Source organism: Bos mutus, chromosome 19 (assembly GCF_027580195.1).
Source record: "Bos mutus isolate GX-2022 chromosome 19, NWIPB_WYAK_1.1, whole genome shotgun sequence".
Taxonomy (NCBI): Eukaryota; Metazoa; Chordata; class Mammalia; order Artiodactyla; family Bovidae; genus Bos; species Bos mutus.
Genome location: NC_091635.1, coordinates 47,513,087 through 47,539,479, shown reverse-complemented (window position 1 = coordinate 47,539,479; position 26,393 = coordinate 47,513,087). Strand labels below are relative to the sequence as shown.

The following is a 26,393-nucleotide window of genomic DNA, read 5'->3' as shown; positions in this document are numbered from 1 at the left end:
TCCAGGTCCTGAGCCCTCGGATCCGTGGGCAGGCACTGCAGGGCTGGACGACCTCGAAGCCGGCTCGCGACGAAGCGCTGCGGAGGAACCTCCCGGCGCTCGGAGACGGGACACAGGCGAGCCCCTGCGACCTTCCCCTCGGCGCTGGGCCGGCGCAGCGCTGGAGCGTCCGCGGGGGCCCGGGCGCGGCGGACCGACGGCCGGCGGCCCCACGCCGCGTGCCCGGTGCCCCGCGCAGGGGCGGCGGCTACATGGCCGCGCGGGTCGGCCTGCTGCTCCGCGTCCTGCCGCTGCTGCTGTGGGGCGGCCTGGACGCCCAGCGCGTAGGCCGGGAGCTGCGCCGGGAGGCGGAGGTACGCGGTGAGAGCCGGGCGGAGAGGGTCCGCGCGCTGGGGACCGGCCCTAACTTTGCAGTCAGGCCACCCAGCCGCCCCATCTGCGCTGACCGTCGGCGTGACCCTCCCTTGTCCTCCTCACCCTTCACACCTGCACGCGAAGAGCAGCATTCTCTTCCCTCCCACCCCATCCTGAGCTCGCAAGCCGGGGCTGGAACCACACGGACACGCGGATCCGCTCTGGGTTCCCAGGACACGGGGAAGGGGTCAGCGATAAAATGGGGTAGACAGGCAAGAACTGAGGGAGAGGGGACTCCCACACCCTAGTTTGGGGCGCAGCCACTGTCCCTCACTGCCTAGGCTGGAGAGACTTAGCAGTTCATTCATCCGACGCCCAGAGGCCTCCCGAGTCAGACGCTCCTGAGACTCCCGGATTGGTGGGGAGAGGGTACCGCTGGCTGGCCCTGAAACGGGGCAAAGCTCTGGCTCCCTGAGCTGGTGCTGCCGCTGACCAGCTGAGACAGGTGAGCGCCCAAGCTCAGAACTAGTTTCCCATCTCTAAAATGGGTAAGAGGAGCACACACTCTTTTTTTTCTTTGCCCGGCATGTGGGATCTAAGTTCCTCAACTAAAGGTTGAACCTCAGCCCTTGACAGTGAAAGCATGGAGTCCTAACACTGGACCACGGCAGAATTCCCCAAAGTAGCATATTCTTTTTAAAAATAATAACAATAATTTTTTATTTGTTTGTTTTTGGCTGGGTCTTCTTTCCCTGGGTTTTCCTTGCTGAGCCGGGCTTTTCTCTAGTTGTCGTGTGCTGGCTTCTCCTCATTGCCTTGGCTTCTCCTGTTGCTGAGCACAGGATCTAGAGAGCGGAGGGGTGCAGAGGGCTCCAGTAGTTGCTCGGTTCCCAGGCGCTAGAGCTCAGGCTCAGTAGTTGTGCCACAGGGGCTTTAGTTGCTCCCATGCATGAGGGATCTTCCTGGATCAGTGATGGAACCCATGTCTCCTGCCTTGGCAGGCAGATTCTTTACCCCTGAGCCGCCAGGGAAGCCCCAAGAGTAGCAAACTCTTGAGTTGTTTCTAAGGAGCTTTAAACAATGCTTCAGGACTGAACTTGAGAAAGGTGGGTGGGGAGGTGGAAGTGACCCTTAAAGATTTCCCATCTCATTTTTCCTCCCTTGGACTCAACTGCTTGGTGTGGGTGGGACAAGGGGAACTTTTTGTGAAGTGGAGGTAGAGATAAATTTGGGGCGTCTATCGTCTAGATAAAGGTGATTGTAATAATATATACCAGTTTCATTTCTTTCTTCCCCATAGAAGCATCTCTGTATGTGTTTTTATCTCTTCCCTGGATTAGAACTGAATGAAGTCTGCTATTTTTAAGGAGTAGGGATCCAAGTTAGTTTTAAATGACTGAGCCCAGCACTCTGCCTTGAGACTCTTACTCCTCTAATAGCATCATTCCTGCCCGGAAACTGCCAGATGCAAGCTTCTCAGTATCCCTACTCCCCTCCCCTAGAAGAGGGAGAATCTCCAAACATAAGAACCCTGCAGAGTGAGGAGGGCCACCTCCGAACCGCTCTGCCTTCCACCAGCCGGCTCCTATCACTGCTCTGAAATATTTGGAAATGGCCCCGCATCCACGAGTGTCCTCTCTCCAACTCCTTCACTCCCTCCCCTTCTAAGCACTGGTCTCTTGCTCTGTGCTCTCTGCTTTTGCACATTCGAGAACCACTTTATTTCTCTGACTTTAGTGTCTTACAACATCAAGTGCAGAGTCCTTCTGGCCCCAGGAGAAGGCTTCCGTGGACCAAGCCAAGTCTTGTTAAGAGTCCCACCCCACCTCCTCCCAAGTCCAGGTCCCGGGCAATCCTTGGCAGGAGAACAGAGACCGTATCACTGCCGCCCAAGCCTGTGGTGGCCCCAGATGGAGAGAATTTCATTTTGGAGTGTGCTTGGGAAACCTAATATCTAGCAGACTGAGTCTCTTTCCATCTATTTAACATAATTGAAGGGAGGAGATTTTTTTTGTTACCTCTGAGAACAAGAGATATTTTTAAAAGCATGAAGAACTCCGGAAATGTGCAATAGGTGTGGTCCATATATGCATAAATATATACGCAAAGTGCGTCGTGTTGGTATGTCTGTGTGTGTTTCTGTATATGATCAATTGCATGGGCTTCAGTGTCAGACAGACCTATGTACAAAAAACCTCAGGTAAATTATTTAACCTCTATTAAGCCTCGGTTTTCTTTTCTGTATAATGGGGTTAGTAATGCCTATTCCATAAGACTTTGGTGTGGTTTCATGAGATAATGTATGTGAAATGCGTTCTAGGCTCAGCACAGTGCCTAGTATGTAGAAAACAGTCTATCAAAGAAAATTGTTCTCAATGTTGTTCTTGTTGGTGTTATCTTAGAAAGTTGTGACCCCCTGGACCATAGCCTGCCAGGCTTCTGTATACTAGGCTCCTCTATCCAGGCAAGAGTGGGTTGCCGTTCCCTTCTCCAGGGGATATTCCTGACCCAGGAATCAAACCCAGATCTCCTGCCCTGCAAGCAGATTCTTTACCATCTGAGCCACCAGGGAAACAGAGCCTCAAATTAAAGTCCTGGTTTGGTGACTAGTTCTCCTAGAGCAGTAACACAGGACAAAATATGTAAGGCAACTATTTTCAACATTTGACAACAAGGCTATAATTCCTAAGAGATGGTATTGCTATAGCTACGTTACAGATTACTTCAAATTTCAGTGAAGTAAAAGAACCATTTATTGTGTTCCTAGCTACTGTGGGTTAGAATTTCAAACAAGGCCCATCAGGGCAGCTTGTCTGTGCTCTGCAGTGTCTGGAGATGGAACCATCTGAAGGCTGCTTACTCACCTGTCTGGCAGTTGCTGCTTGCTGTCGGCTGGGGGCCTCAGTTCCTCTCCGTGTGGGCCTATCCACGTGGTCTCTGCTTGTGGGCTAGTTTGGGCTACCTCCAGACACGGCAGTGGGGTCTCCAGGTTGAGTGTTGAGAGAGAGAGAAGAGTAAGAGAAGCAGAAGGTGTATGTCTTTGTGACCTAGACTAAGAAGTTTCATGGCATCACTTCTTTTTTTTTAAAGACTTTATCATTTATTTTGGCTGCGCTGGGTCTTCCTTGCAGCGTGCAAGCTCTGTGTTGCAGTGTATGGGCTTCTCTAGTTGTGGTGCACTAGGGCACCCAGGCTCAGAAGTTGTGGCACATGGGCTTTGTTTCAGTATATGGGATCTTAGTTCTCCGACTGGGGACTGAACCCCAGGCCCCCTGTGTTGGGAGCCCGCGGTCTTATCCACTGGACCATCAGGGAAGTTCCCATAGCATCCCTTCTGCTCTGCTCCGCTGACTGGAGCCCCAAGCCCCGGGTGGAGGGGAGGAAACTGAAATCCCGCAGTTGGTGGGAGGGGTGTTGTAGTCACATTGAAAGGAGAGCACGGGAATGGGGGGCGTTGTGATCATTTAGGGAAATACAACCATTCACAGACAGGAACCCCCACAAAGTGAGCCTCCTGATCACCCCAGCTCTCTGCAGAGGTTCAGTTCCCTGACCACAGTGCAGGGAGCCAGTTCCCAGACAATGCCCAGCAGTCCTGCTGAGCTCATAGGCAAAGGTCAGAGTTCTGGAGATGGAAGGAGAGGCACAGCGGAAACATGCTGTGTGATCTTAAGCTTGTCGCTTCCCTTCTCCACTCTGCAGATTCCTTTTCTGTAAAACGAAGGAGTTAAATTTCTTAAGTGACTTTTAAGGTTCTCTCCAGCACTAACCTTCTTTACCTTTGGTATTCCCGTGCCTCTGCGTGTACATGTGCGTATGTTTCATATTCCTATGGCCATGTCTATCCATCTGGATGTCTCTGTGTGCATTTTTTTTTTTTAATTTGAAAATTTTTGGCTGCACCGGGTCTTCCTTGCTGCATGTGGGCTTTCTCTAGTTTAGGTGATTGGGGGCTGCTCTCTATTTGCAGTGTGAGAGCCACTCATTGTAGTGGCTTCTCTTGTTCTAGAACACAGGCTCTAGGGCATCCAGGCTTCAGTGTTTGTGGGCACAGTCTTAGTTGCCCCGCAGCAGGTGGGTTCATCCTTGGCCAGGGATGGAACCCGTGTCCACTGCACTGGCAGGCAGATTCTTAACCACTGGACCACCAGGGAAGCCCTGTGTATATTCTTGTGCCCTGCATGCATGGCTCTGTGTGTCCCCTGTGTGCACACAAAGACATAAAATCAAGGGTTTTCCGGAGTGGGCTTTGCCTGGGAGGGGTCTGACTGCTTACAAAGCTGCATTGTGAACGAGGTCATTGTTGCCCGCTTAGGAAAACCAGGGCTGCTCAAGTAGGAAGCGCCTCCATTGCTGAGTTGCCAGACGGAGAGTTAATGAATGACATCACCACCCCGGCCCCCCTCCCATTCCCGGCCAGGCCCTGTCCTGTTCTCGGGCAGCACAGACTGTCCCAAGGGATCTGTCTGTCTACCATGCATTGCTTGGACTTTCTTTAGAACAACCAGGCAGTGTGTCCAGGACCTGCCTTCCATATCTGTGTAGCTACTCCCATGCACGGGTGCAACAGGGAGCTGGGTAATTTGTCTCTCTGGGGAGACTTTAGAGCTTCTGTGGAATATCCGCCCCCAGATGCAGTGTCTGTTTCTCATACCCTAGAGCCATTTGCCTGACTTCATGTGAGTCAGAAACCCAGAAGCCCGGGTGTGGAAGCCGTTCCCAAGAGCTCCGCTCTGTGACTCACAGGGTGCATAAGAGGCTCTCAAGGGTCTCAGAGGACCAAGAGTTGATGGAAAAGCAGTTGGAGTCTGAAAAAAACAAGACATCTAGTGACAGCTGGATGGTGGAAGCAGGGACACAGAAGAGAGAGACTATTGGACAACTCTCCCTAAACACAACCTTCGTTAGTGCGTTCTTTGTTTTAATATTTTTATATTTATTTGGCTGTGCCAGGTCTTAGTTGCAGCATTCGGGATCTTAATTCCTTGCCCAGGGATCGAACCCAGGCCCTGTGCACTGGGAGTGTGAAGTCTTAGCCACTGGACACCAGGGAAGTCCCCAAGTTGGGACATTATTTTATGCCTTAAACTTAACCCCACATCCAGTGAGGACCATGGCTGCTCTATACAGTCTGGTTATTTGACATTAGAAAAAAGTACAAGATGGGATCTGGCTGGAGAGTGGGCAGCTAATGTTTTCCAACTTCCTTGAGGATGGAAAGTGAAAGAAAGCATGGGGATTACGGTAAGAGGTATCTAGGTTACACCCAGACAGAACTCTGTGAATACTGAACCAGAGACAAGGGAAAGGGGGAGTAGAGGAAGGGAGTCAGAAGAGAAGGGGAGGTCTTCACCCAAAATAAAGGAAAGGGGCCCAGCTGGTCCCACTGCCCTGAGGCCTTCAGTAGGTTCCAGAAGTCAAAGCAAAAGCACTGAATTCTGGAAGCAGATGTTTGTCTTTGTGAAGAACATACTTGAGCGCTGTAGAATCCCTGTGGCTTGTCAGATGGCCCCTTTGGATGTCATGGGAGATGTCATCCCAGCCTCTTTCTTGAAAGCCGGAGTTCCCTGCCTAAGCAGCCTCTTCCCTCTGCTCCTGCTTGCAGAGGAGACAGAAGGAATCAAGCTAGAAATGCCCCTAGTGTTACCTTTTTTAATCTGAGGGCCGTCTCCAAGGGGCCAGAGCAGGCTGATCCTTCAGTTTTAAGGCATCTGAGTCACTTGTTTAAATGTGAAATAAGACTTCCTGGGATAGGTTTTCAAGAATTTGGATTCAAGTATGAGACCCTGTGGACTTCCCTGGTGGCTCAGCTGGTAAAGAATCCGCCTGCAATGCGGGAGACCTGGGTTCAGTCCCTGGGTTGGGAAGATCCCCTGGAGGAGGGCATGGCAAGCCACTCCAGTATTCTTGCCTGGAGAATCCCCAAGGACAGAGGAGCCTGGAGGGCCTATAGTCCAGGGATTTCAAAGAGTCAGAGACAACTGAATGACTAAGCACAACACAGCATATGAGACACTGTACTCCCTTGAAACTTTTCTCATCTTTAGAATGGGAGTAACAATACCTGTCCTGCCTATGTTCTTGTGAGGTAATTGTGACGCTCAAGGAAAGTGAGATGCCCTGAAAACTTTGCAATAGGCAAGGGCTCCCTGTGCTCCTGATGACCAGAAAATATATTTCTTCATGGAACGTGCCAAGAGAGGGCTTGGGCTTCCCAGATGGCTCTAGTGGTAAAGAACCCACCTGCTGGTGCAGGAGACATAAGAGACACAGGTTTGATCCTTGGGTTGGGAAGATCCGCTGGAGCGGGGCATGGCGACCCCCTGCAGTATTCTTGCCTGGAGAATCCCATGGACAGAGGAGCCTGGCAGTCTACAGTCTGTAAGGTCACGAACAGTCAGACACGACTCAGACACGACTGAAGTGCCTTAGCATGCAGGCCAAGACAGAATGTCAGCTATCACCCCCTGCATCTTGACTTAGCTAATAGGGCTGCAGATGTATTGGATGACAAGCAACAATCACACAGAGTCACTATAGAAAGATTAAAATCAAGAGGAAGCATAATATGAGAAGGAGAAGATCATAGGTAAAGCAATGTGGTTTCTTCATGAGCTTGCCATTTTGCAATTTTCCAAGTTGTTTCATATTTGCTGCTGCAGTTCTTTTTTAAATTATTTCTTTCTTTGGCTGTATCGGGTCTTAGTTGCCGCACATGGGATCTTCGTTGCAGCACGCACGGTCTTTTGTTGCGGTGCACAGACTTTTCTCTAGTTGTGGTATTCGGGCTCAGTAGTTGTGGCTCACAGGCTTAGTTGCTCCGTGGCATGTGGGATCTTTGTTCCCTGACCAGGGATCAAACCAGTGTTCCCTGCATTGTCAGCCAGATTCTTAACCAGTGGGCCACCAGAGAAGTCCTTGCAATTCTTTAATATGGAAGATGTCCCGGCCACTCTGTGGGCATGAGACTGCGAGCTGGTCCTTCTTCAACTCATCTACCAAAGGTCCCTTCCAGCAATAAAGTTCTGTGTCTGTAAAGGGGAAAATAACATTTTTAATGATGCAACTATCATAAAACCTTCCCAAAGCTTCCTCTTACTGGATTTTCACAATGCTCCTGTGAAAAACATAAGGCAGTATTCCTAACCCCATTTTATATTTTGGGGCACAGGAAGGTTAAGTAATTCTGTCGGATAGTTCACACAGCTAATGAGTTGCAGAAGCAAGACTACAATAATAGAAGGAACTGGCGTAGATCTTAGCTGTAATCAAATCCCCTCACTTTATTTCTTTTAATATTTATTTATTTGGCTGCACTGGGTCTTCGTTGCATCATGTGGGATCTAGTTTCCTGACCAGGGATCCAACCCAGGCCCCCTGCTTTGGGAGCATGGAGTCTTAGCCACTGGACCACCAGGGAGGTCTTACAACCCCCTCGTTTTATAGAAGACGAAACTGAGACCAGAGAGGCACAGGACTTGCTTAGGGACACACAGTTCTCCACAGCACCAAGAATAAAGTTCAAGTGCTCAGTCCAGGGCCCTTGCCTTGCCCGGCTCATGACTCAGAGCTCTGGGATTCATTTGCTACACCTCACCGCTAGTCTTGCCCTGCTCAGAAATGGCCAGAACTTCCCCTTCCTTCAGGCACTGGGTGGGCTGGGCTCTACACACCCTCCCAGGACAAGTCAGGACAGATGAAGGACTCGAACCCCTGGAATTCTGATCCCTCTCGGCTTTCTGGGTCCGGGGAGAACCATTTTCCTCTTTCTCAGACACCACAGCCACTCCCAGGGCTTTACGGAGGCGACTCCCCAGGAAAGCGGCCCCAGCCCTGAGTGAGTGGGTGAGGCAGGCTGGCACAAACTTTGAGACCTGAGAGGGTGAATCATGGAGGCACACAGCCCTCCAGCTTCCTCTTCGTGCAGCTCCAGCCCTGGGCTCCATGGGGGACATGACGGGGTGGGGGGGAGGACAGGGCAGAGAGAAAACGCGATGCTTGAACCGCGAGGTGGAGAGGAGCCCCGGGGCATGGCCTCCGTGAAAGGGGACGGGGTGATCTCAGGTGCAGCTCAGGGCGCCCCTGAGAGCGCACAGCACAGCCCCCCAAGCCTACGTTTTCTCCTGGCGTCTCTTGGCCACGCTGTCACCTGCATGCGTGCATGCTAAGTCGCTTCAGTTGTGTCTGACTCTTTGTGACCCCATGGACTGTAGCCCTCCAGGCCCTTCTGTCCATGGGATTCTCCAGGCAGGAATACTGGAGTGGGTTGCCATGCCTCCCTCCAGGGCATCTTTCCAAGCCAGGGATGGAAGCTGCTTCTCTTATGTCTCCTGCATTGGCAGGCGGGTTCTTTAGTGCCAGCTGGGAAGCCCCTCCGGCCCTGCTCCCCTACTCTTTCTCCCAGGCAGAGAGGGGAGTTTCTCTCAGCTTTGCAGGAGGAAAACTGAGGCAGGGCAAAAGGGGCACACAGAAGGGGGTGAGGGAGACCTGCAGGAGCAGAGAGCATCTCAGCCCTGCCTCCTCCTCACCCTGAGATGTGGGGCTCCCTCCACTTGACAGAACTTGAGGACACTCAGTATTAAGGGGCCCCTGCCTGTAACTAAAATATTTTAAAATATGTGCATATTGAACACCCCTGGAGGAGGCAATGGCAACCCACTCCAGCAGTCTTGCCTGGAGAATCCCACAGACAGAGGAGCCCGGTGGGCTGCGGTCCATGGGGTTGCGAGGAGTGGGACACGACTGAAGCGACTGAGCATGCATGCATACTAAACATAGAATAACTATAATGGAGTTCTGAAATCCTGATAATCCCCATTATAACATTTCGGTGCTTTTATGGAAATATAAAGTGTCAGATTCTTAACATTTCTTTTACTCATTCTTTCGGTGTCTCTTGGCTGGTGTCCTGGATACTTGTGTGCTCTGCCTGCTGGAAATTCAGCTCTGCCTTGAAACCCACAGATTCCCAAAGAGCAGGCAGCCCAGGACTTCCCCTCTGAGAGACCCCTGAAAAAGCCTCCAGCCCCATCCTGCCCTCCACCCACCTTGCCTGCCAGAAGTACCAGGCGCTGGCAGCCCAGCCAGGAAACAGGAGACGCTGCTAGTCCACTTCCCCTCTCTCCTCCCGCTCTGTCCAAGGCTTCATAGTTTCAGAACCAGAGCCAACTCCCTGATAAGGGCTGGGTGGGTTTGGGGGGAGGAACACAGGAAGTGCCACCCTGTTGGCCTGTGACTCAGTCTCTCCCAGGTCACTCACTCAGCAAAACCACTTCTAAGGAAACATTAATTCCTCCCTGGCTTCCTGCAGAAAGCCACTCTTTCCACCCTGCCCAAGGGAGAGGGAAGAGGCATGGAAGAGAACCAGGCACCTGGCTGGAGTGAGGCAAGTCTGAGATGGAGGGCCTGATTAACAGAGGCACAACTGCCCTGTTCACAGCACTTCCTGTCTCGTAGAGGGGTTGCTTTCCACAAGTCTCTTGTTGATTTCCCCACTAAGGTCGATCAGGCAGATCAACTGTGTATTGCACGTTCACTATATACCAGATGCTAGATGGACAGTACTGTATTTAATCCTTCTGAGAATCCGGTGGGGTTGTTTCTGTTCTCACACTGTGGGTGAAGAAACGGAAGCTCAGAGAGGTCCTTGGCCACCCAGCAGACTCATGGTGGGGAACAGATTCTTGATTTTAAGCCCAGCGGTTATTCTATAATGCCACACTAGTTTAAGCCATAGTCTTCCACATTAAGCCCCTAGAGCTCCTTTAATCCAAGGTGCAACCCCAAACAGTGTACTTATGCAAAGAGACTGGAGAAGGGAATGGCAACCCACTCTGGTATTCTTGCCTGGGAAATCCCATGGACAGAGGAGCCTGGCGGGCTGCAGTCCATGGGGTCACTCAGACACGATTTAGTGACTAAACCACCACCAACATGCAAAGAGAAAGAGGGAAACGGTAGTGCTGAAATACCAATAAGTTAGCACAGAAAAACAATAAAATGGACTTGGAAAGAGTTTGTCTAGAACGAGGGTTCCTTATGGAACAGGGCTGTATTGAGAAGAGGATGAAGAGGTTGCTGGAGATCGAGGTAATGAAATCCACAAAAAGGAGGTGGGATACCTGCAAAGGTTTAGGGGCTGCTTACTTAGTGTGATTTTGTTCCCAACTTGTATCTTTTCCTTGAAGCATCAGCTATGACTGGAGTTGATCTGAGTTAAGAAATACAGCAAAGACAACAAGACAGAAAATTGTTTCTGGATAGGTAACATAGCAAAGAGGGATAAAATGAAGAGTCGATGTGTCTATATAAGAATTCAGGAGCTGAGGTGGCAATTTTTTTTTAATCCATTGATGGGACTTTATTCCATGAGAAGGGCAAATAGGAAGCCCAGTGCCTCATTCGCCTGAGGGGCTGGACTGGTGATAGGCATGGGCAGTGAGTCACACACTTCTCTCCACTGGCCTCCAAGAACTATATCCACAGACATCCCTGGTGGTCCAGTGGGTAAGACTCTGTGCTCCAGTGCAGGGGGCCTGGGTTTGAACCCTGGTCAGGGAACTAGATCCCACATGCTGAAACTAAGGGTTCATATGCGGCAACTAAAGATCCTGCGTGTTGCAATGGACACCCAGTGCTGCCAAATAAACAATAAATTGTTTTAATAAATTAATTGGAAAAAGAACTATATCCAGCTCATCAGTGGTGGCCAGGAACTGAGTCCAGGTTCTGACTCTGATGCCAGGATTCTTTCTCCTATAGCTGATAGATCTGGTTGGGAATAGGATGAGCCTAGACGTGAAGTCTGTGCCATGGACCCTGGGAGACTCAGGAAGGGGAAAGGATGCTACGTTGTGGGGAAAGCTGATGTTCGTCTCTCCCCTAGGCATTCCTGGAGAAGTATGGATATCTCAGTGACCAGGGCCCCAGTAGACCTTCCTCCACACAGTTCAGTAACGCCATCAGGTAAGGCAGAGGGATGTGGAGGACTTGGTGATGCAAAGCTTCGGTCACCTCTGCTTTCCTCCTAGAAGGCTGGTCTCCCACCTGTGCCCAGGAGGTCGTGCTCATGGCTCCCTCCCCTGTGTCCCATCGCCTGCTATCTCCACGGAAGCTCCCTGCCTTCCCCTGCACCAGCCAGCCTCCTGCTGTGGTCCTTTATCTCAATTCCTCCTAACAGGGAGTTCCAGTGGGTGTCCCAGCTGCCCATCAGCGGGGTGCTGGACCCCCCCACCCTGCATCAGATGACGCAGCCCCGTTGCGGGGTGGCAGATACTGACAGCCAGATGCCTTGGACCGAGAGAGTCAGCGCCCTCTTTGCTGGACGCTGGGCCAAAATGAGGCGTAAGAAACGCTTTGCAAGGCAAGGTGAGTACTGTTAAAATCTGGGTGGGTTGGAATTCCCCGGTAGCCAGAAAAGCACTTCTAAACCTCAGACCAGGCTCTGTCAATAACCTCTCTTCCTTAGGGAGGACAACTGGGACCTCTCAACCCAAAGCTCATGTTTGTGAACACAGACATTTAAACCAGAATGATGCCTACATTGATGAACTTTCATTGTGCAGTATTTTCCAGAGCAAACTGCATCAAGCCCACTTGATTCCTTCATCAATTTGCTATGTATGGCAGTTAAACCATCACCATTTCCTTTTATATTTGACTAAAGTTGTTTTCATCCGAATCGATTCTTTTTTCATAAGAATTGTTCAACAAAGATGTGATTCATCGATCAGTTTTATGTTGGCTGTGGTACTTTTATCTTTTTTACAGAGTTATGGAAATACAATTCACATACCATACAATTTACCCACTTAAAATGAAAAATTCAGTGATTTTTAGTATATTCACAGTATTGTGCAACCATCATCACAATCTCATTTCAGAACATTCCCATCATCTCAAGAAGAAACCCCATCCCAACAAGGAAACAGTCTGTAACATCCCCCTGTCCCCCAGCTGTTGGCAACACTGATCAACCTCCTTCCTGACTCTTCGAATTTGCCTATTTTACTCATTTTCACGTCACAGTTTCTGCGATTGTACTTCTCTTTGTGTAGTTTTGGGATTTTTCTCCCCTTCTTTTTCCTCCTCCACTTTCTCCTTCTTTGTCCAAATCTAGTCTTCCAGGATCAGATGTTACAGATCTAAGATTTATGAAGAAGATATGGTTCTTGTCAATTCTTCGTCAATAACAAGTTGGACAGTGTGTAGTTTTAACGTCTTGTCTGTACTAAGTCTCATTTTCTCTGATCAGTTTTTTGCAGTTTTCAAGATTTCTAACAAGATGAGGTTGCTCAGTCAGGTTCTCATCTATTATTAATTTTACTATGAGCACTTAGGGCCATTGCCTCTTTTAATTTGCATGAATGACTTTGGCTGACAATACCCATTAGGAACAGAACAGAAGGCATGCTGGTTTTTCTTTTTATTTCTTAGCTGATTTGTAAGGAAATTGTGGGCCGTTGCCCTCAGCTGTCGGAGGATGGGTGTTTCCAGGTGTTTGCCAATCCGCTGCCACTGTGTCCACATGTGCGGCCCCTCTGGGTGCCCAGTACTGCCCGAACACATTCCTGGTAGAACAGAGGAGCGGTGGGGGGTCTGGACTCTGCGGTCAAGATGTCCTCAGAGTCAGCATGTTCTGCAAACCCCCCTGCTTCTGGACAGCAGAGGGGAAGGATGAGGCAGAATGGAGGAGCAGTGTGAGCTGGAGCAACATCCCGGGATGGATCTCGGGCTCTGAGTTTAGCTGTGTGACCTGGGCTGTGTCACTTGGCTCTGTTTCCTCACCTGAAACATCTGTGAAGGAGAGGCCCTTACTGCCAAGGGGAAGGGACTTGTTGTGAGAATACAGTGGAAAATGGGGCCCCAGGCAGTCTCAATAGCGACAGGCCCAGGCTAGAGCTGGTGTCCCAGAGAATTGAAGCGATGCCTCCTGGGCACTCAGGACACCTGAGCACAGGGATGCTGCCTCCAGGCAAGCATCTCATCTTCTCTTGCCCCAAGCGAGGAACTGATGGAGTCCATTTATCACTATCCAATTTGAAGCATTCTTTTTTTTTTAACTTTCTATCTTGTATTGGAGTATAGCCGATTAACAATGTTGTGATGGTTTCAGGTGAACAGAGAAGGGACTCCGCCATACATGCACAGGGACTCAGATGTACATATACATGTATCCATTCTCCCCCAAACTCCCCTCCCACCCAGGCTGCCACATACCACTAAGCAGAGTTGCCTTTGCTATACAGTACATCCTTGTTGGTTATCCATTTTAAATACAGCAGTGTGTCCATGAAAGAAAGTGAAAGTCTCTCAGCCGTGTCCGACTCTTTGTGACCCCATGGACTAATTCTCTAGGCCGGAATACTGGAGTGGGTAGCTTTTCCCTTCCCAAGGGGATCTTCCCAACCCAGGGATCGAACCCAGGTCTCCCTCATTGCTGGCAGATTCTTTACCAGCTGAGCCACAAGGGAAGCCCCAGTGTATCCCTGTCCATCCCAAACTCCCTATCTCCTCCCCCCATCTTTCTCCGCAGCAACCATAAGTTTGTTGTCTATGTCTGTGAGTCTCTATCTGTTTTGTAAGTTCATTTGTATCATTTCTTTTTAGATCTACGTATAAGGGATGCCATACGATCATTCTCCTTCTCTGTCTGACTTACTTCACTCAGTATGACAATCTCTAGGTCAACCCATGTTGCTGCAAATGACATTATTTCATTTTTATTAATGGCTGAATAATAGTCCATCGTATATATGTACCACATCTTCTTTATCCATTCCTTTGTCGATGGACATTTAGGTTGCCTCCATGTCTTAGCTATTGTAAAAAGTCCTGGAGCATTCCTTTTGAACATCAATCCATACTAAGGCACCTCCTTCCCCATCTCATTGCCTGACACTGTCCCGCTCTGTCCAGACAGCAGTGGCCAGACTAGACAGAGAATTTCCCTCTGGTTCACAGCAACTTGACTTCCTTTACCTCCTCAGTGGGAAGACGTTCCCTAGAATGGAGCTGTGAGCATGGCAGGCAATGAGCGCTTCCTATGCCTTAGGAAAGAAAATGTAATAATTAATGGGCTTCCCTGGTGGCTCAGACAGTAGAGAATCTGCCTGTAATACAAGAGACCCGGGTTGGATCCCTGGGTTGGGAAGTCACCCTGGAGAAGGAGATGGCAACCTACTCCAGTATTCTTGCCTGGAGAATTCCATGGAGAGAGGAGCCTGGTGGGCTACGGAGCCTTGATGATGTGCCAAGGATGGATCTACATGGATTAACTCATTTTATTCAATAACAACTGTATGAGATGGGTCCCCTTATCACCCTCAGTTTACAGATGGGGAAAATGAGGAACCAAGAGCTTGGGCAACTCTCCCAGGGCCACACAGTAGCCAAGCCTTCTTGTCATTGGGAGGATTAAGTGATCACCAGATGTGAAAAACCCCAGAACATGGGTAGGTGCATAAAAAATTATGTGGGTTTCTAGGCCAGTGACTTTCCATGAGGTGGATGAATGCTGTACTGATGAAGTTGGGCTCCACGGTTGCCAGATAAAACACAGGATGCCCATTTAAATTTGAATTTCAGATGAACAAGTAATTGTTTTGTTTTCACATACTTATACTAAAAAAAGTATTTGCTGTTTATCCAAAGTTCACATGGATCTAGATGTTCCATATTTTCATTTTGCTGAGTCCAGCAACCTCATTCCAAGCACCCAGTCCCCTCTGTGCCTACAGGCCTGATTTTCAATGCTCCTGAAACCTCCCAGAGCTGATGCAGGTGAGGGCCCCGGGGGATGTATCTGGGGTATAAAAGGAAGGAGCGGGGATACTGGCTGAGCACCCGCCACATGCCAGGCAGCTTCGTGTTGCTTTTCCATTTGCTATTTCACTTTTACCAGGAGGTGAATCTTACCAACACCACTTTGCAAGTAAAGAAACTTAGGCTTGGAAAGATTCAAATAATGTGATATTCGAGGTTGTAAGCAGAGGCACTGGGATGCTAACCCATGTTCTCTCCATAATGTCAGTTTCCTGTTGGGAATCAGAACTTCAAGGTCCTCCCAAGCAAGGAGTCTAGCTCTCTGCCCTTCCCCATCTCTTTTCCTCTCCCTCCTTCTTTTTGGATTTTGGGGCAAAAGTGTAGGGGGTGCGAAGCCAGGTGCAGCTGGTGGCCTGAGGGTCACCATGGAAACCAGCCTGCCTGGCCAGGAGTTTGGGATGGGGATCCAAAGTGGCCAGCCTGCTCAGAGGACACACACCTAGAAGAAGACGGGGGATAAAGGCTCAGGCTGCTGGCCCAGTGGCTCCTTGCTCCCCTGCCCCTCACCCAGCTCCGCTCCTCAGCACAATTGGTCATCTTCTCTCAATTCCCATTTCTGTTTGCCCTCCCTAGCCTCCCCATTTCTTGCCCATGGAGTGAGGGGCTCCCGTCGCTGAAAAAAGGCAGGAGGAGCTGCCTCATACTTTTCTAGAAGCTTGAAGGTGGCAGGGGAGAGTCTGAGAGCGGCTCATGCATAGCAGGGTAGGGAGGAGCCCAACACCAGCCTGTCCGGTGCCCAGTGAGAACTTGTCAAAGAGAAGTTCCTGGCATAGAGTGAAGCCTCAGGCGGCGCCTCTGGACTCCAGGCCTTCCTCTGCCCTCCTGGGCCCCCTCCCTTCCTTAGATCCTTCCCTCTTCCCTCCCTGAGGGTTGCTCACTGGCTGGGAGAGGTTGGGTGGCCGCCAGGCCCTACAGGCCCAGGAGGCAGCCTTGCCTTGCATGGAGCTTGGCTCCGGGGTGGGAGAAGGGACAGTCCCTCCCCCCGCCCCGTGGGGCGTGGAGGGGTGCAGAGGAGGGAAAGGGCGTTCAGCTGTTCTGCTCTCCTGAGAATTCAGGAGAATTTCAGCTCTTGCAGGGCCCCTGCTGTGATGCAAAGAAGCGATGTTTAGGCAAATTTATAAGCCTTGAGTCTTAGCCAATGTGCCTGCTTATCAGTGTCCGGGCCTGGGCTCAGGGCCAAGCTCCACTAGTCACTCATTGTTTTTTTTTTCTTAAGAGGTTTTATCTTTATTTTTTTCTGTTTTTGTTTGTTGTCTTTTTGGCCATGCCGTGCCACATTCAGGATCTTAGTTCCCCAACCGGGAATCAAACCCGTGCCCCCTGGGTGGGGAGGGCAGAGTCTTGATTCCTGGATGAACAGGGAAGTCCCTACTCACTCATTCTGAGTCCCTTCCTCCTGGTCTCAGTCTCTGCAAAACAGAGAAGAGAGATGGATAAGGAGATGGCCAAACACCCATGACTTCATGCCTTCTACCTGGTTCAAGCAAGGACAGCCCCAGGACAAAAGGACAGGAGGTCTGAACCTTCACCTGGTCCCCCCTCCAAGGAGAGAGGGGGCTGTCCTCCAACACAGTCAGGCCTGCCCTGCCCACTCGTCACCCATGCTCCAGGAAGTCTGGTCCTTTTGGGACAGGTGTGAGTGCTAAGTCGCTTCAGTTGTGTCTGACTCTTTGCGACTATAGCCCTCCAGGGCCCTCTGTCCATGGGATTCTCCAGGCAAGAGTATTGGAGTGGGTTGCTGTGCCCTCCTCCAGGGGATCTTCCCGACCTAGGGATCAAATCCTCATCTCTTGTGTCTCCTGCATTGGCAGGCAGGTTCTTTACCACTAATGGGGGACACTGAGACCCAAAAGACAACGTGAGTAAGACAACGTGATTCGATTCTCTTGCACTCCCAGGAGTCCTGCCTTTGAGCCGTGAGTCTTCCACTTGGGAGTCACAATTTCAGTCTCCGAGCTTGCAGGGCTCAGAAATAGCCCATGAAAAATTCTGGGAGCTGGACCTTCTGAGCACCCTGGTCCTGGGTGCCCGATGAGCTGCAGAGGGACTTGGTTGACTGGGGACACAAGCAAGAGGCCAGAGTCTCCGGCCTCGGGGAGGAACTGCAGTTTGGGGCAAAGGAATAGGAACTCTTCGCTGAATGGAAATGGAAAAATTTGTCTTTGTCAGTGACAAAACACACCCTTTGTTCTTATTTGTTTTCACCTCAGAGCTCTGCAGAGTCCCTGAGGAAGTGAGGGGGAGGGCCGGGGGTCAGAGAAGGACCTCAAATAAATGGGCCTTGTGGTCTCTTGTCAGCGCCAGGCCTGGGGGCACGGGAAAGGGGAGACAGCAGGAGAGTGAGAGGGGTGGGGAAGAGGAGGGGGAGAGGGGAGTCGCGGTTGTGGCCCCTATGGCCCCCCTTCCTCCGCCCCCACAGTAAGGAGGGGCTGGGATCTGCTACCAGCAAGAGGCACAGTTGGTTTTCAAGCTTAGTCCAGACGCTGGGGAAGATGACCCCAGACTCGAGAGTCCTTTGGGTTGGGGACCCTTCCTGAGTCGAGGCTCCACATCCCCCATCACACGGGGACCTCCCCAGGCCAAGCCACTGGACTAGGGACTGTGCAGGATAAGGGTCGCCTTGTCAATCTGAGCACAGTGTCTCCACCAATGGGAGGCTTCCCGGGGCCAAGGCTGTGTCTCCTTCACCACTTCAGGGACTTCCCGGAGGAGGGCCCATCTCCCCATCCAAAGGGCCCACGGGGCCAGCCCCAGGCTCTGCAGCAGCTGTGACTGACGCAGCCTCTCTGGGTGGCAGGCAACAAGTGGTACAAACGGCATCTCTCCTACCGCCTGCTGAACTGGCCCCAGCACCTGCCTGAGCCCGCAGTACGGGGGGCCGTGCGTGCCGCCTTCCAGCTGTGGAGCAACGTCTCGGCGCTGGAGTTCTGGGAGGCCCCAGCCACAGGCCCGGCTGACATCCGCCTCGCCTTCTTCCAAGGGGACCACAACGACGGGCTGAGCAACGCCTTCGATGGCCCAGGTGCTGACACTGAGCCTCTGTCCTACAGGGCAGAGGGAAACCCCCAACTAGGAGAGGCAGTCTGGAGAGAAGGCAGTGGAGGCTTCGCTCTTCCTTCAGGTTTGGCCAGCCTGCAGCTCCCTCCAGAGAACCCTCAGTCTTCCCACCTGTAGAATGGGAACAGTGGTCCCTACTTTCTTAGGCTCCACATGGCTGAAGGGTTGGTCACATGAGGTTCTGCATGGAAAGTGTTTTGCAGATTCTAAGGAGTATTATCTCTACTGGGAGAACCTCTTGGGGTCCTGTCCTCCATACCCTGCCTCTTGTCAGGCCAGTGCCTCTCTGGTTCCCCAGGAGTGGATGTTCCCTCAGACCAAGGCTCTAAAAACACCTGGAGGCCACCACAGCTGCACCCCTACTGTCCCACCACCCACTGTACAGTCACTGATGCAGGGCAAGGGATATTCTATCCTCTCCATGCCAACCGCTTCACATACTCATAGCCCAGACTCTTCTGTTTGGCCCCAAAACTAAAGGCTTACTGCTCTTTAGTTATAATGTAAACTGCCCTCATTCCAGTCTGCCCAGCACTGGCCTTCATGACCTGAATACAGGTTATCTGTGTATCTCCTCTCGGCTAGGGAGGCAAGGAGACCTCATTAGACCCCTTCGGGACTTAAGCCCTTGTGTGGCCTGGGAACTTGGGCCCCCACCTCCCCTGCACCCTCCTACTTTCCATCAAGCCCACTCTGAGCAAAACCCACTTCCAAGCCCTGCTCCTGGGACTCAGGGTAGGACTAGGAGAAATCCAGGCTTTACAAGAATCCACGTGTACCACTCACATGTGTTTGCACATAACTCCCTTCACCCACAATATCGCCATGAGATGCTGATAGCTGTACCCAGGTGGAGTCTGGTTACTAAGACAGCACTGGACTGGGAGTCAGTTCTCTGATTTGAAACTGGTGTTCATTTGAGTTTATGTCTTCTCCATTTGAAACCCGCCCATCTGTCTTCCAGGATTACAGTGAGGGTTGCACAGTAAGGGCTTACATGGCTCAGAACAACTTGAGGCATGTTCAAAATTAGAAGCAAGTATTCCTCCTATGTTGGCTTACCAGTTGGCACTAGAGGTAAAGAACCCACCTGCCAATCCAGGAGACATAAGAGACGGGTTTGATCCCTGGCCAGGAAGATTCCCTGGAGGAGGGCATGGCAACCCACTCCAGTATTCTTGCCTGGAGAATCTCGTGGACAGAGGAGCCTGGCGGGCTACAGTCCATAGGGTCACAAAGAATCACGCGCACACACACATTCCCCCTCAAGGCCGTCTCTCCATGCCCCAGGAGGCTCCTTCTAATGGCAACGTCCCAACTTTTGTTGGGAAGCCTGCTGGGAGTCCTCCCTTAACTCATTGTTGGGAGTCCCTGCTGGCCTGGGTTCCAAGAAGGCCATGTCAGAAGGACTTTCAATGGGCTTCTAAGCCAGCAGCATTGCAGTGCTGTTTGCTGACCCTTGGGGAAAGTGAATTCTGAGGGGGTAGGGCTCTAGAAACTACAAAACTGCCTCTGGACCCTGTTATAAGCTTGAGAATGACTGATCCAGCCCATCTCCCTCTGCTCATGCCTATTACAAGCAGGGAAGCAGAGACCCACAGAAGGCCCTGGCAGAGGGAAGGTAAGAATAAATGAATGGAAGTATTTTTTTTTTTGGCTGCACTCGGAGGCATGCAGACTCTTAGTTACCTGACAGGAGTCAAATCCTAACCACTGGACTGCCAGGGAATTCCCTTTTATATACTTCTTAATAAAGAAGCCTGCAAGGAGATCCAACCAGTCCATTCTGAAGGACATCAGCCCTGGGATTTCTTTGGAAGGAATGATGCTAAAGCTGAAACTCCAGTACTTTGACCGCCTCATGCGAAGAGTTGACTCATTGGAAAAGACTCTGATGCTGGGAGGGATTGGGGGCAGGAGGAAAAGGGGACGACAGAGGATGAGATGGCTGGATGGCATCACTGACTCGATGGACGTGAGTCTGAGTGAACTCCGGAGTTGGTGATGGACAGGGAGGCCTGGCCTGCTGCGATTCATGGGATCTCAAAGAGTCAGACACAACTGAGCAACTGAACTGAACTAACACCTCCCCATAAACACACCCAGCACCCAGATGAAGAAACAACAATACCAATACCCCAGAAGTCTCATTATGCCCCCTTCTGGGGTAACCACTGATCCCTAATCCTAGATCTCTTCGAAAATAAGCAGTAGTTATTACCCACAGCAGGCTCTAAGTACTACATGTGACATACGCATGCGCGCGTGGTGTGCTCAGTCGTGTCTGACTCTGCGACCCCATGGACTGTAGCCCTCCAGGCTCCTCTGTCCATGGGGATTCTCCAGGCAAGAATACTGGAGTGGGTTGCCGTGCCCTTCTCCAGGGGATCTTCCCCGCCCAGGAATCAACCGGTCTTTTATGTCTCCCGCATTGGCAGGCGGGTACTTTAGCACCACCTAGGAAGCCCTATGGGCTGTGCACACATGCCTTTTTAATCTTCAGAACAGCCCCGCGAGGCTCGACTCTCTTAGTCAACATTCTCATTTCTCGAATCTAAAAGCTAAGACACAAAGGCCTTAAGCTATCTGCCCAGGTCACGGCAGCTAGGATAAGTGGTTAAAACCAGGACTGCAAGCCAGGCAGTTTGGCCCCATGCTCTTTGCACACCACGCTGCCTCCGAGGCGTCCAGACCCACAGCCTAGTCATCTGTTCGTTGCTCCACACTTCCGCCTCTGCCAGACTCAATTAGGAGGGAAATCACCCATCAGAAAAGCCGCCACACCCACGCCAACGGCGTTTGCGCTGGGTGGTGGGGGGGCGGGGGGTCGGAGGCGCGGGCTGCCCCTGACCCTCCGCGCCGCCTGCAGGAGGCGCCCTGGCGCACGCCTTCCTGCCCCGCCGTGGGGAAGCGCACTTCGACCGAGACGAGCGCTGGTCCCTGAGCCGCCGGCGCGGCCGCAACCTGTTTGTGGTGCTGGCGCACGAGATCGGCCACACTCTCGGCCTGACCCACTCGGCCGCGCCGCGCGCGCTTATGGCGCCCTACTACAAGAGGCTGGGCCGCGACGCGCTGCTCAGCTGGGACGACGTGCTGGCCGTGCAGAGCCTGTATGGTGAGACCCTCCGGCGCGCACGCCCCTGCGCCCTTACCCGCCCCCTGCGCCCCACCCCCCACCCTCCCGGGACCCCCAAGGCTCGGACGCCGGCTCTTCAAATAGGATTCCCCCCTCCTAAGCGCAGGAAACTGGCTTCCCCATCACTGGTCCTTTCCGATCTGCAGCTTCAGGCTCGCCTCAAAGAAAAACCTCATCTCCCGCTCTGCTGCTTCCCTATGCCTGGTCTCCAGCATCCCGACCCATTTCTGGGCACAGCTCTCCTCTGCGTGCCAATTGTCTGTTCCTGCCCAACCCCCGGCCGCGCAGTAACTCTCATACGCCTCCACCAACACCCTCCCCCCGCCCCCCCATTATTCTTGCTCCCAGCTCCAGTGGCTCATTTCGAAACTTTCGCCTCCACGACGTTGATGCCCACTCTTCCCACCCAACTCCCGGCCCCTCGCCCCTGAGCCTGGGTCTCTGCCTGGCGGGGGACTTAGACAAGGTCTTCCCCAGAATGAACTGACCCGTGCTGTTGCCCAGCGACTTATCTGGACCCAAGGCCTGCCTCGGCCTGGGGGCTGCGTCCCTGAGTACGTGGGGGCGGTGGACAGGGCCAGGATCCCTGGGATCAAGTCTGCGTTTCACATCAGACTAGCAGTTGCTCATGGGCAAAGCATTTCCTCTGTTAAAATCCTCAATTTTACCTTAAAAAAAAAAAAAAGGAGGGGGGAGTAATTTAGGCCCTGCTTACCCCCCCCCACAGGGCTGTTTGTTTTAGTGCCTATGAACATGCTTTGTAGCCCAAGAAATCTACACAAACATAATAATAGCAGCTGATATCTTATGAGTGCCTACCATGGGCCAGGCACTTAACAACACCCAAGAAGTAAGAATCTTTTTATCCACAAGTGAAGAGAATGGGGCTCAGAAAGGTTAAATAACTTGTCCAAGGTCACACAGCTAGGAAGGTGCAGACCAGGATTCAGGAACTAAGGCCAAATTCTAAGCTTGCTGGACTCTGCCTCCTTCTCACAAGTGAAGTGCAGTGATGTAATGATCACTGCCGTCATCATCACAGTCCGGGCCTCCGAACTCTGTGCTCCTGCTATCTGCATTGTCCAGGACTAAGAGGACCCTCTGCCCTTCTTAGTTCCAAGCCCTTGTTTGTTTCCCCACTCCAATTTTACCCTTTCACAGACTGTGGGGTAGGAAAGAGGACTTATGAGTTTGGTGCTATAGTTAACACCAACAACCAAGGATAACTCTTAACCCGCAGCACCCACCCCTGCTCTCCTTCCCTGCACCTGTCAGATAATGAAATGAACCAAAGGGGAGGTCTTGAGCTCTCAACACCTCCCCCCAACCAGTGTGTGTTCTTTCCTGCCTCGCTCCTCCTCCTCCCCCTACCAAGGGAAGCCCCAGGGGGGCTCAGTGGCCATCCAGCTGCCGGGAAAGCTGTTCACTGACTTTGAGGCCTGGGACCCCCTCAGACTCCAGGGAAGGCGTCCAGAAACCCGAGGTCCTAAATATTGCCATTCTTCCTTCGATGCCATCACTGTAGGTAAGATGGTCCCACCGGTGCCTCGCTTTCTTCTTTCCTCCGCCCAGCATCTCCAGGGGTCTCTGGAACTGAAGTACAAGGTTGGAGGGTGGCAATTATAAAATCCAGAAATCCCAAGTCACAAGCGTTCCTCAGGGTAGCAAGCCCAAGCCAAGCAAAACCCTGCTCCCTCCTGCACTTTCCCTTCTGTCCCAGCTGTGTACACGGCATCCTCTCTGCTGGGTCCCTTCTCATCAGTTTGGGAAGCTGGGCTCTAGGGAAGCACCTGCCCTGGAAGGAAGGCAGGAGGCTGACGGTCATTCCTCAACTCTCTCTTGGCTCCGGGCAGACGGACAACAGCGCCTGTACGTTTTTCAAGGGAACCAGTTCTGGGAGGTGACAGCTGACGGCAACGTCTCAGAGCCCCGCCCACTGCAGGAAAGGTGGGCGGGGCTGCCCCCCCACATCGAGGCTGCCGCCGTATCATTGGAGGATGGAGACTTCTACTTCTTCAAAGGTACCAGCCCTGGGCAGAGGAGAAAATTAAGTACTAGCGGGGGAGTAATCTACCCAAGGTCAAAAGAGTGTCAAAGGAGTCTCGCTTGCAGTTTGAACCAGCGGCCCCAGAAACTCTCCCAAGAGATTCCTCTAGTGATGGATTGGGAGGCACATGTGCCAAGGTTGTCCCAAGAGAGAGGGTGAAAGCGTTTCAGAGACGAGGGAGGCAGAGGACAGCTCTGAGCTCTGCAATACAGCAGAAGAATGAATCTTCTTTAGAAACCTAGCTGTGTGAGGCTGGGCCTGTCACAACTCATTGTTGTTCAGTCGCCAAGTCATGTCCAACTGTTTGTGACCCCATGGACTGCAGTCCACAGGGCCTCCCTGTCCTACACTATCCCCCAGAGTTTGCTCAAACTCATGTCCATTGAGTCAGTGATGCCATCCAACCATCTCCTCCTCTGTCATCCCCTTCTCCTCCTGCCCTCAATATTTCCCAGCATCAGGGTCTTTTCCAGTGAGTCAGCTCCTCGCATCAGGTGGCCAAAATATTGGAGCTTCAGTTTCAGCATCAGTCCTTCCAGTGAATATTCAGGACTGATTTCCTTTAGGATGGACTGGATGGATCTCCTTGCTGTCCAAGGGACTCTCAAGAGTCTTCTCCAACACCACTCTTGGAGCTTGAATTTGTTGAATGGGGAAGAGAATCCCTCAGACTTGTTGGGAAAGGAGGATTAAAAGGACATAATGTCTGAGGAATGTGCAGTATATGACATGAGAAAATAGAGTTTATTCATTGATTCAACCAATGTTGAGTGCCTTCTGCACACTGGGTTGGAGGTGTTGGGATACAGTAGTGATCGAAACAAAAATCCCCACCCTCACAGAACTGTTGGTAGTAATGGCATTGGAGAAAGCCCTTGGCCTTGCGGGGAAGCCGTTACTCACCTGGGAGGGGCGTGCTTCCTGCCAGGGATGGGGAGGGGCCTTCAGCGCTCCCCGCCCTCTGCTGACACCTGCTGGAAGTTGAGGCCACAGCAGTTCCTCCTCTGCTGTTTATAACTGATCCGTTTTGGTTATCATGAATACTAACCACCTGGGGCTCCAACTTGATGGGGAGTAGGGGTGTGGGGGGACAGGGGTGGGGTACAGAGCCAGAGGGCAAGAGCAACCAACTCACCCTGGCTCTTCCCACATCCCACAGGGAGTCGATGCTGGAGGTTCCGGGGCCCCAAGCCGGTGTGGGGCTCCCCACAGCTGTGCCGGGCGGGGGGCCTGCCCCGCCACCCCGATGCTGCCTTCTTCTTCCCTCCTCTGCGCCGCCTCGTCCTCTTCAAAGGCACTCGCTACTATGTGCTGGCCCGAGAAGGGCTGCAGGTGGAGCCCTACTACCCCCGAGGCCTGCGGGACTGGGGCGGTGTCCCAGAGGAGGTCAGTGGCGCCCTGCCCAGGCCGGACGGCTCCATCATCTTCTTCAGAGACGACCGCTACTGGCGCCTCGACCAGGCCAAACTCCAGACAACCACCTCGGGCCGCTGGGCCACAGAGCTGCCCTGGATGGGCTGCTGGCATGCCAACTCGGGGGGCACCCTGTTCTAAAGACGCCTCCCACCTCTTAGCGAGTGCCTTCATGGCCAATGTGTGTCCCCTGCCCCAAGGGCAGACAAGCCTCTGAGCCTCCCGCAGAAGCCCAGGCAAGAAAGGTAGTCTGCATTTGTTCCCTGGAGGATGTGTTTGTGCTGTCAAGACATTGCATTCGGGATCTCATTTCCCAACCAGGCCTCAAACCCCTTTCCCCCTGCAGGGGAAGCGCGGAGTCTTAACCACTGGACCACCAGGGAAGTCCCGAGACATTGACCATTGTGGGATCAACTCAACGAGAAGCTAAAAAGGTCCCAGACCCCATGGCCCTTTCCCCAGGGACTCATTCCTCCCCAGGCCTTGGGGATTTTGTCTCTGCCCCAAAGGTGCAGTTCCTGTCCCTGAGACCACAGCACTGGACAACCAGGAAGGCTGCCAAACTCAGCAGAGAAGTTGGGACACTTTCCCAGACTGTTCCTTCCCCTCAGGACCTCCTGACTTGGTCCCTAGAGAACTGTGTCTTATTTAATCAGAGGCCCTGCCTGCAGGAAGCTTGCTTGTATGGTTTGGGTACCAGAGTCTCAAACCTCAGGAGAGTCAGGACCCAGAACAAGGAGACCAATGCAGACCTGCTGGGCCCTGTTTTTTTTTTTTTTGGGGGTGTTGGAATAAAGAGGTGCTCCCAGCGAGTGAGCAGGGGAGCAGCTTCCTTGGACCAGTGTCCAGTGAGAGCAGGTGGGCATGGATGCTGGGGAGGGGGCAACCATGTTCTTTTTCCTAGCCGGGCCCAGTGAGCTGTGCGTGTGTATAGTCGAGATGGGGAGAGGGGGCCTGCCGCTCTCTTCAAAAAGCAAAATGTCCTTCACCCACTCACTCTCCAGGCCAGATGGAGAACCCTGTGTGGCCGCAGGATGACAGGGGCCTCTTTGGAGGTCTGGCTGCTGCAGGCGCTGGGGGCCTCTGCAGACTGGGAGAGCACCGGTGCTGACAATGGCCCCGTTGTCCTGGCCACACACGAAGCATTCCAGGAGCTCCCGCTGGCCGGCCAAGAATAGCTGGGATTCCTGGAGAAGGACCCAGCTCCCCAGCCTCCCTGTCTTCAGTCTCAGCAGGCTTCTGGGCTAACTCTTTAGTCCTGCGCACTCCACACCTTCCAGGGCCTCGTCGGCACACACGTTGACCGCGGTCAGAGCGGCCTTCCCGCCGGAGGGGAGGAAGGTCCAACCAGCTTCAGCCCTCAGCTCCCAGTGGGCATTCCTGGCGCGGAGCCTGCCTTTTTTCTTCTCAGCGCGCAGTGGGGAGAATGGCCTTTGATTGCCCTCGGCTGCAAGGGCTTGGTTCCGCCCCGAGCTGCTGGGAGGAGGCTCTCCGCCTGCCCTTTTCCCTCTGGCTTGAACCCGGGGGAAGGGCAAGGAGGGTTGATCTTTATCACGCTCACCG

General features: G+C 52.4%; 1 protein-coding gene across 1 annotated transcript; it reads left to right on the top strand.

The window, feature by feature from the left end:
• Nucleotides 1-25,629, top strand: MMP28 (matrix metallopeptidase 28). Its single transcript, XM_070390487.1, has 8 exons — nt 1-353; nt 11,240-11,319; nt 11,534-11,721; nt 17,975-18,199; nt 21,104-21,349; nt 22,746-22,895; nt 23,224-23,391; nt 24,577-25,629. Exons 1-8 carry the CDS (start codon nt 252-254, stop codon nt 24,969-24,971), a joined length of 1,554 nt encoding a protein of 517 aa, XP_070246588.1. The 5' UTR covers nt 1-251; the 3' UTR covers nt 24,972-25,629.
• The last annotated feature ends 764 nt before the right edge of the window (nt 25,630-26,393 follow it).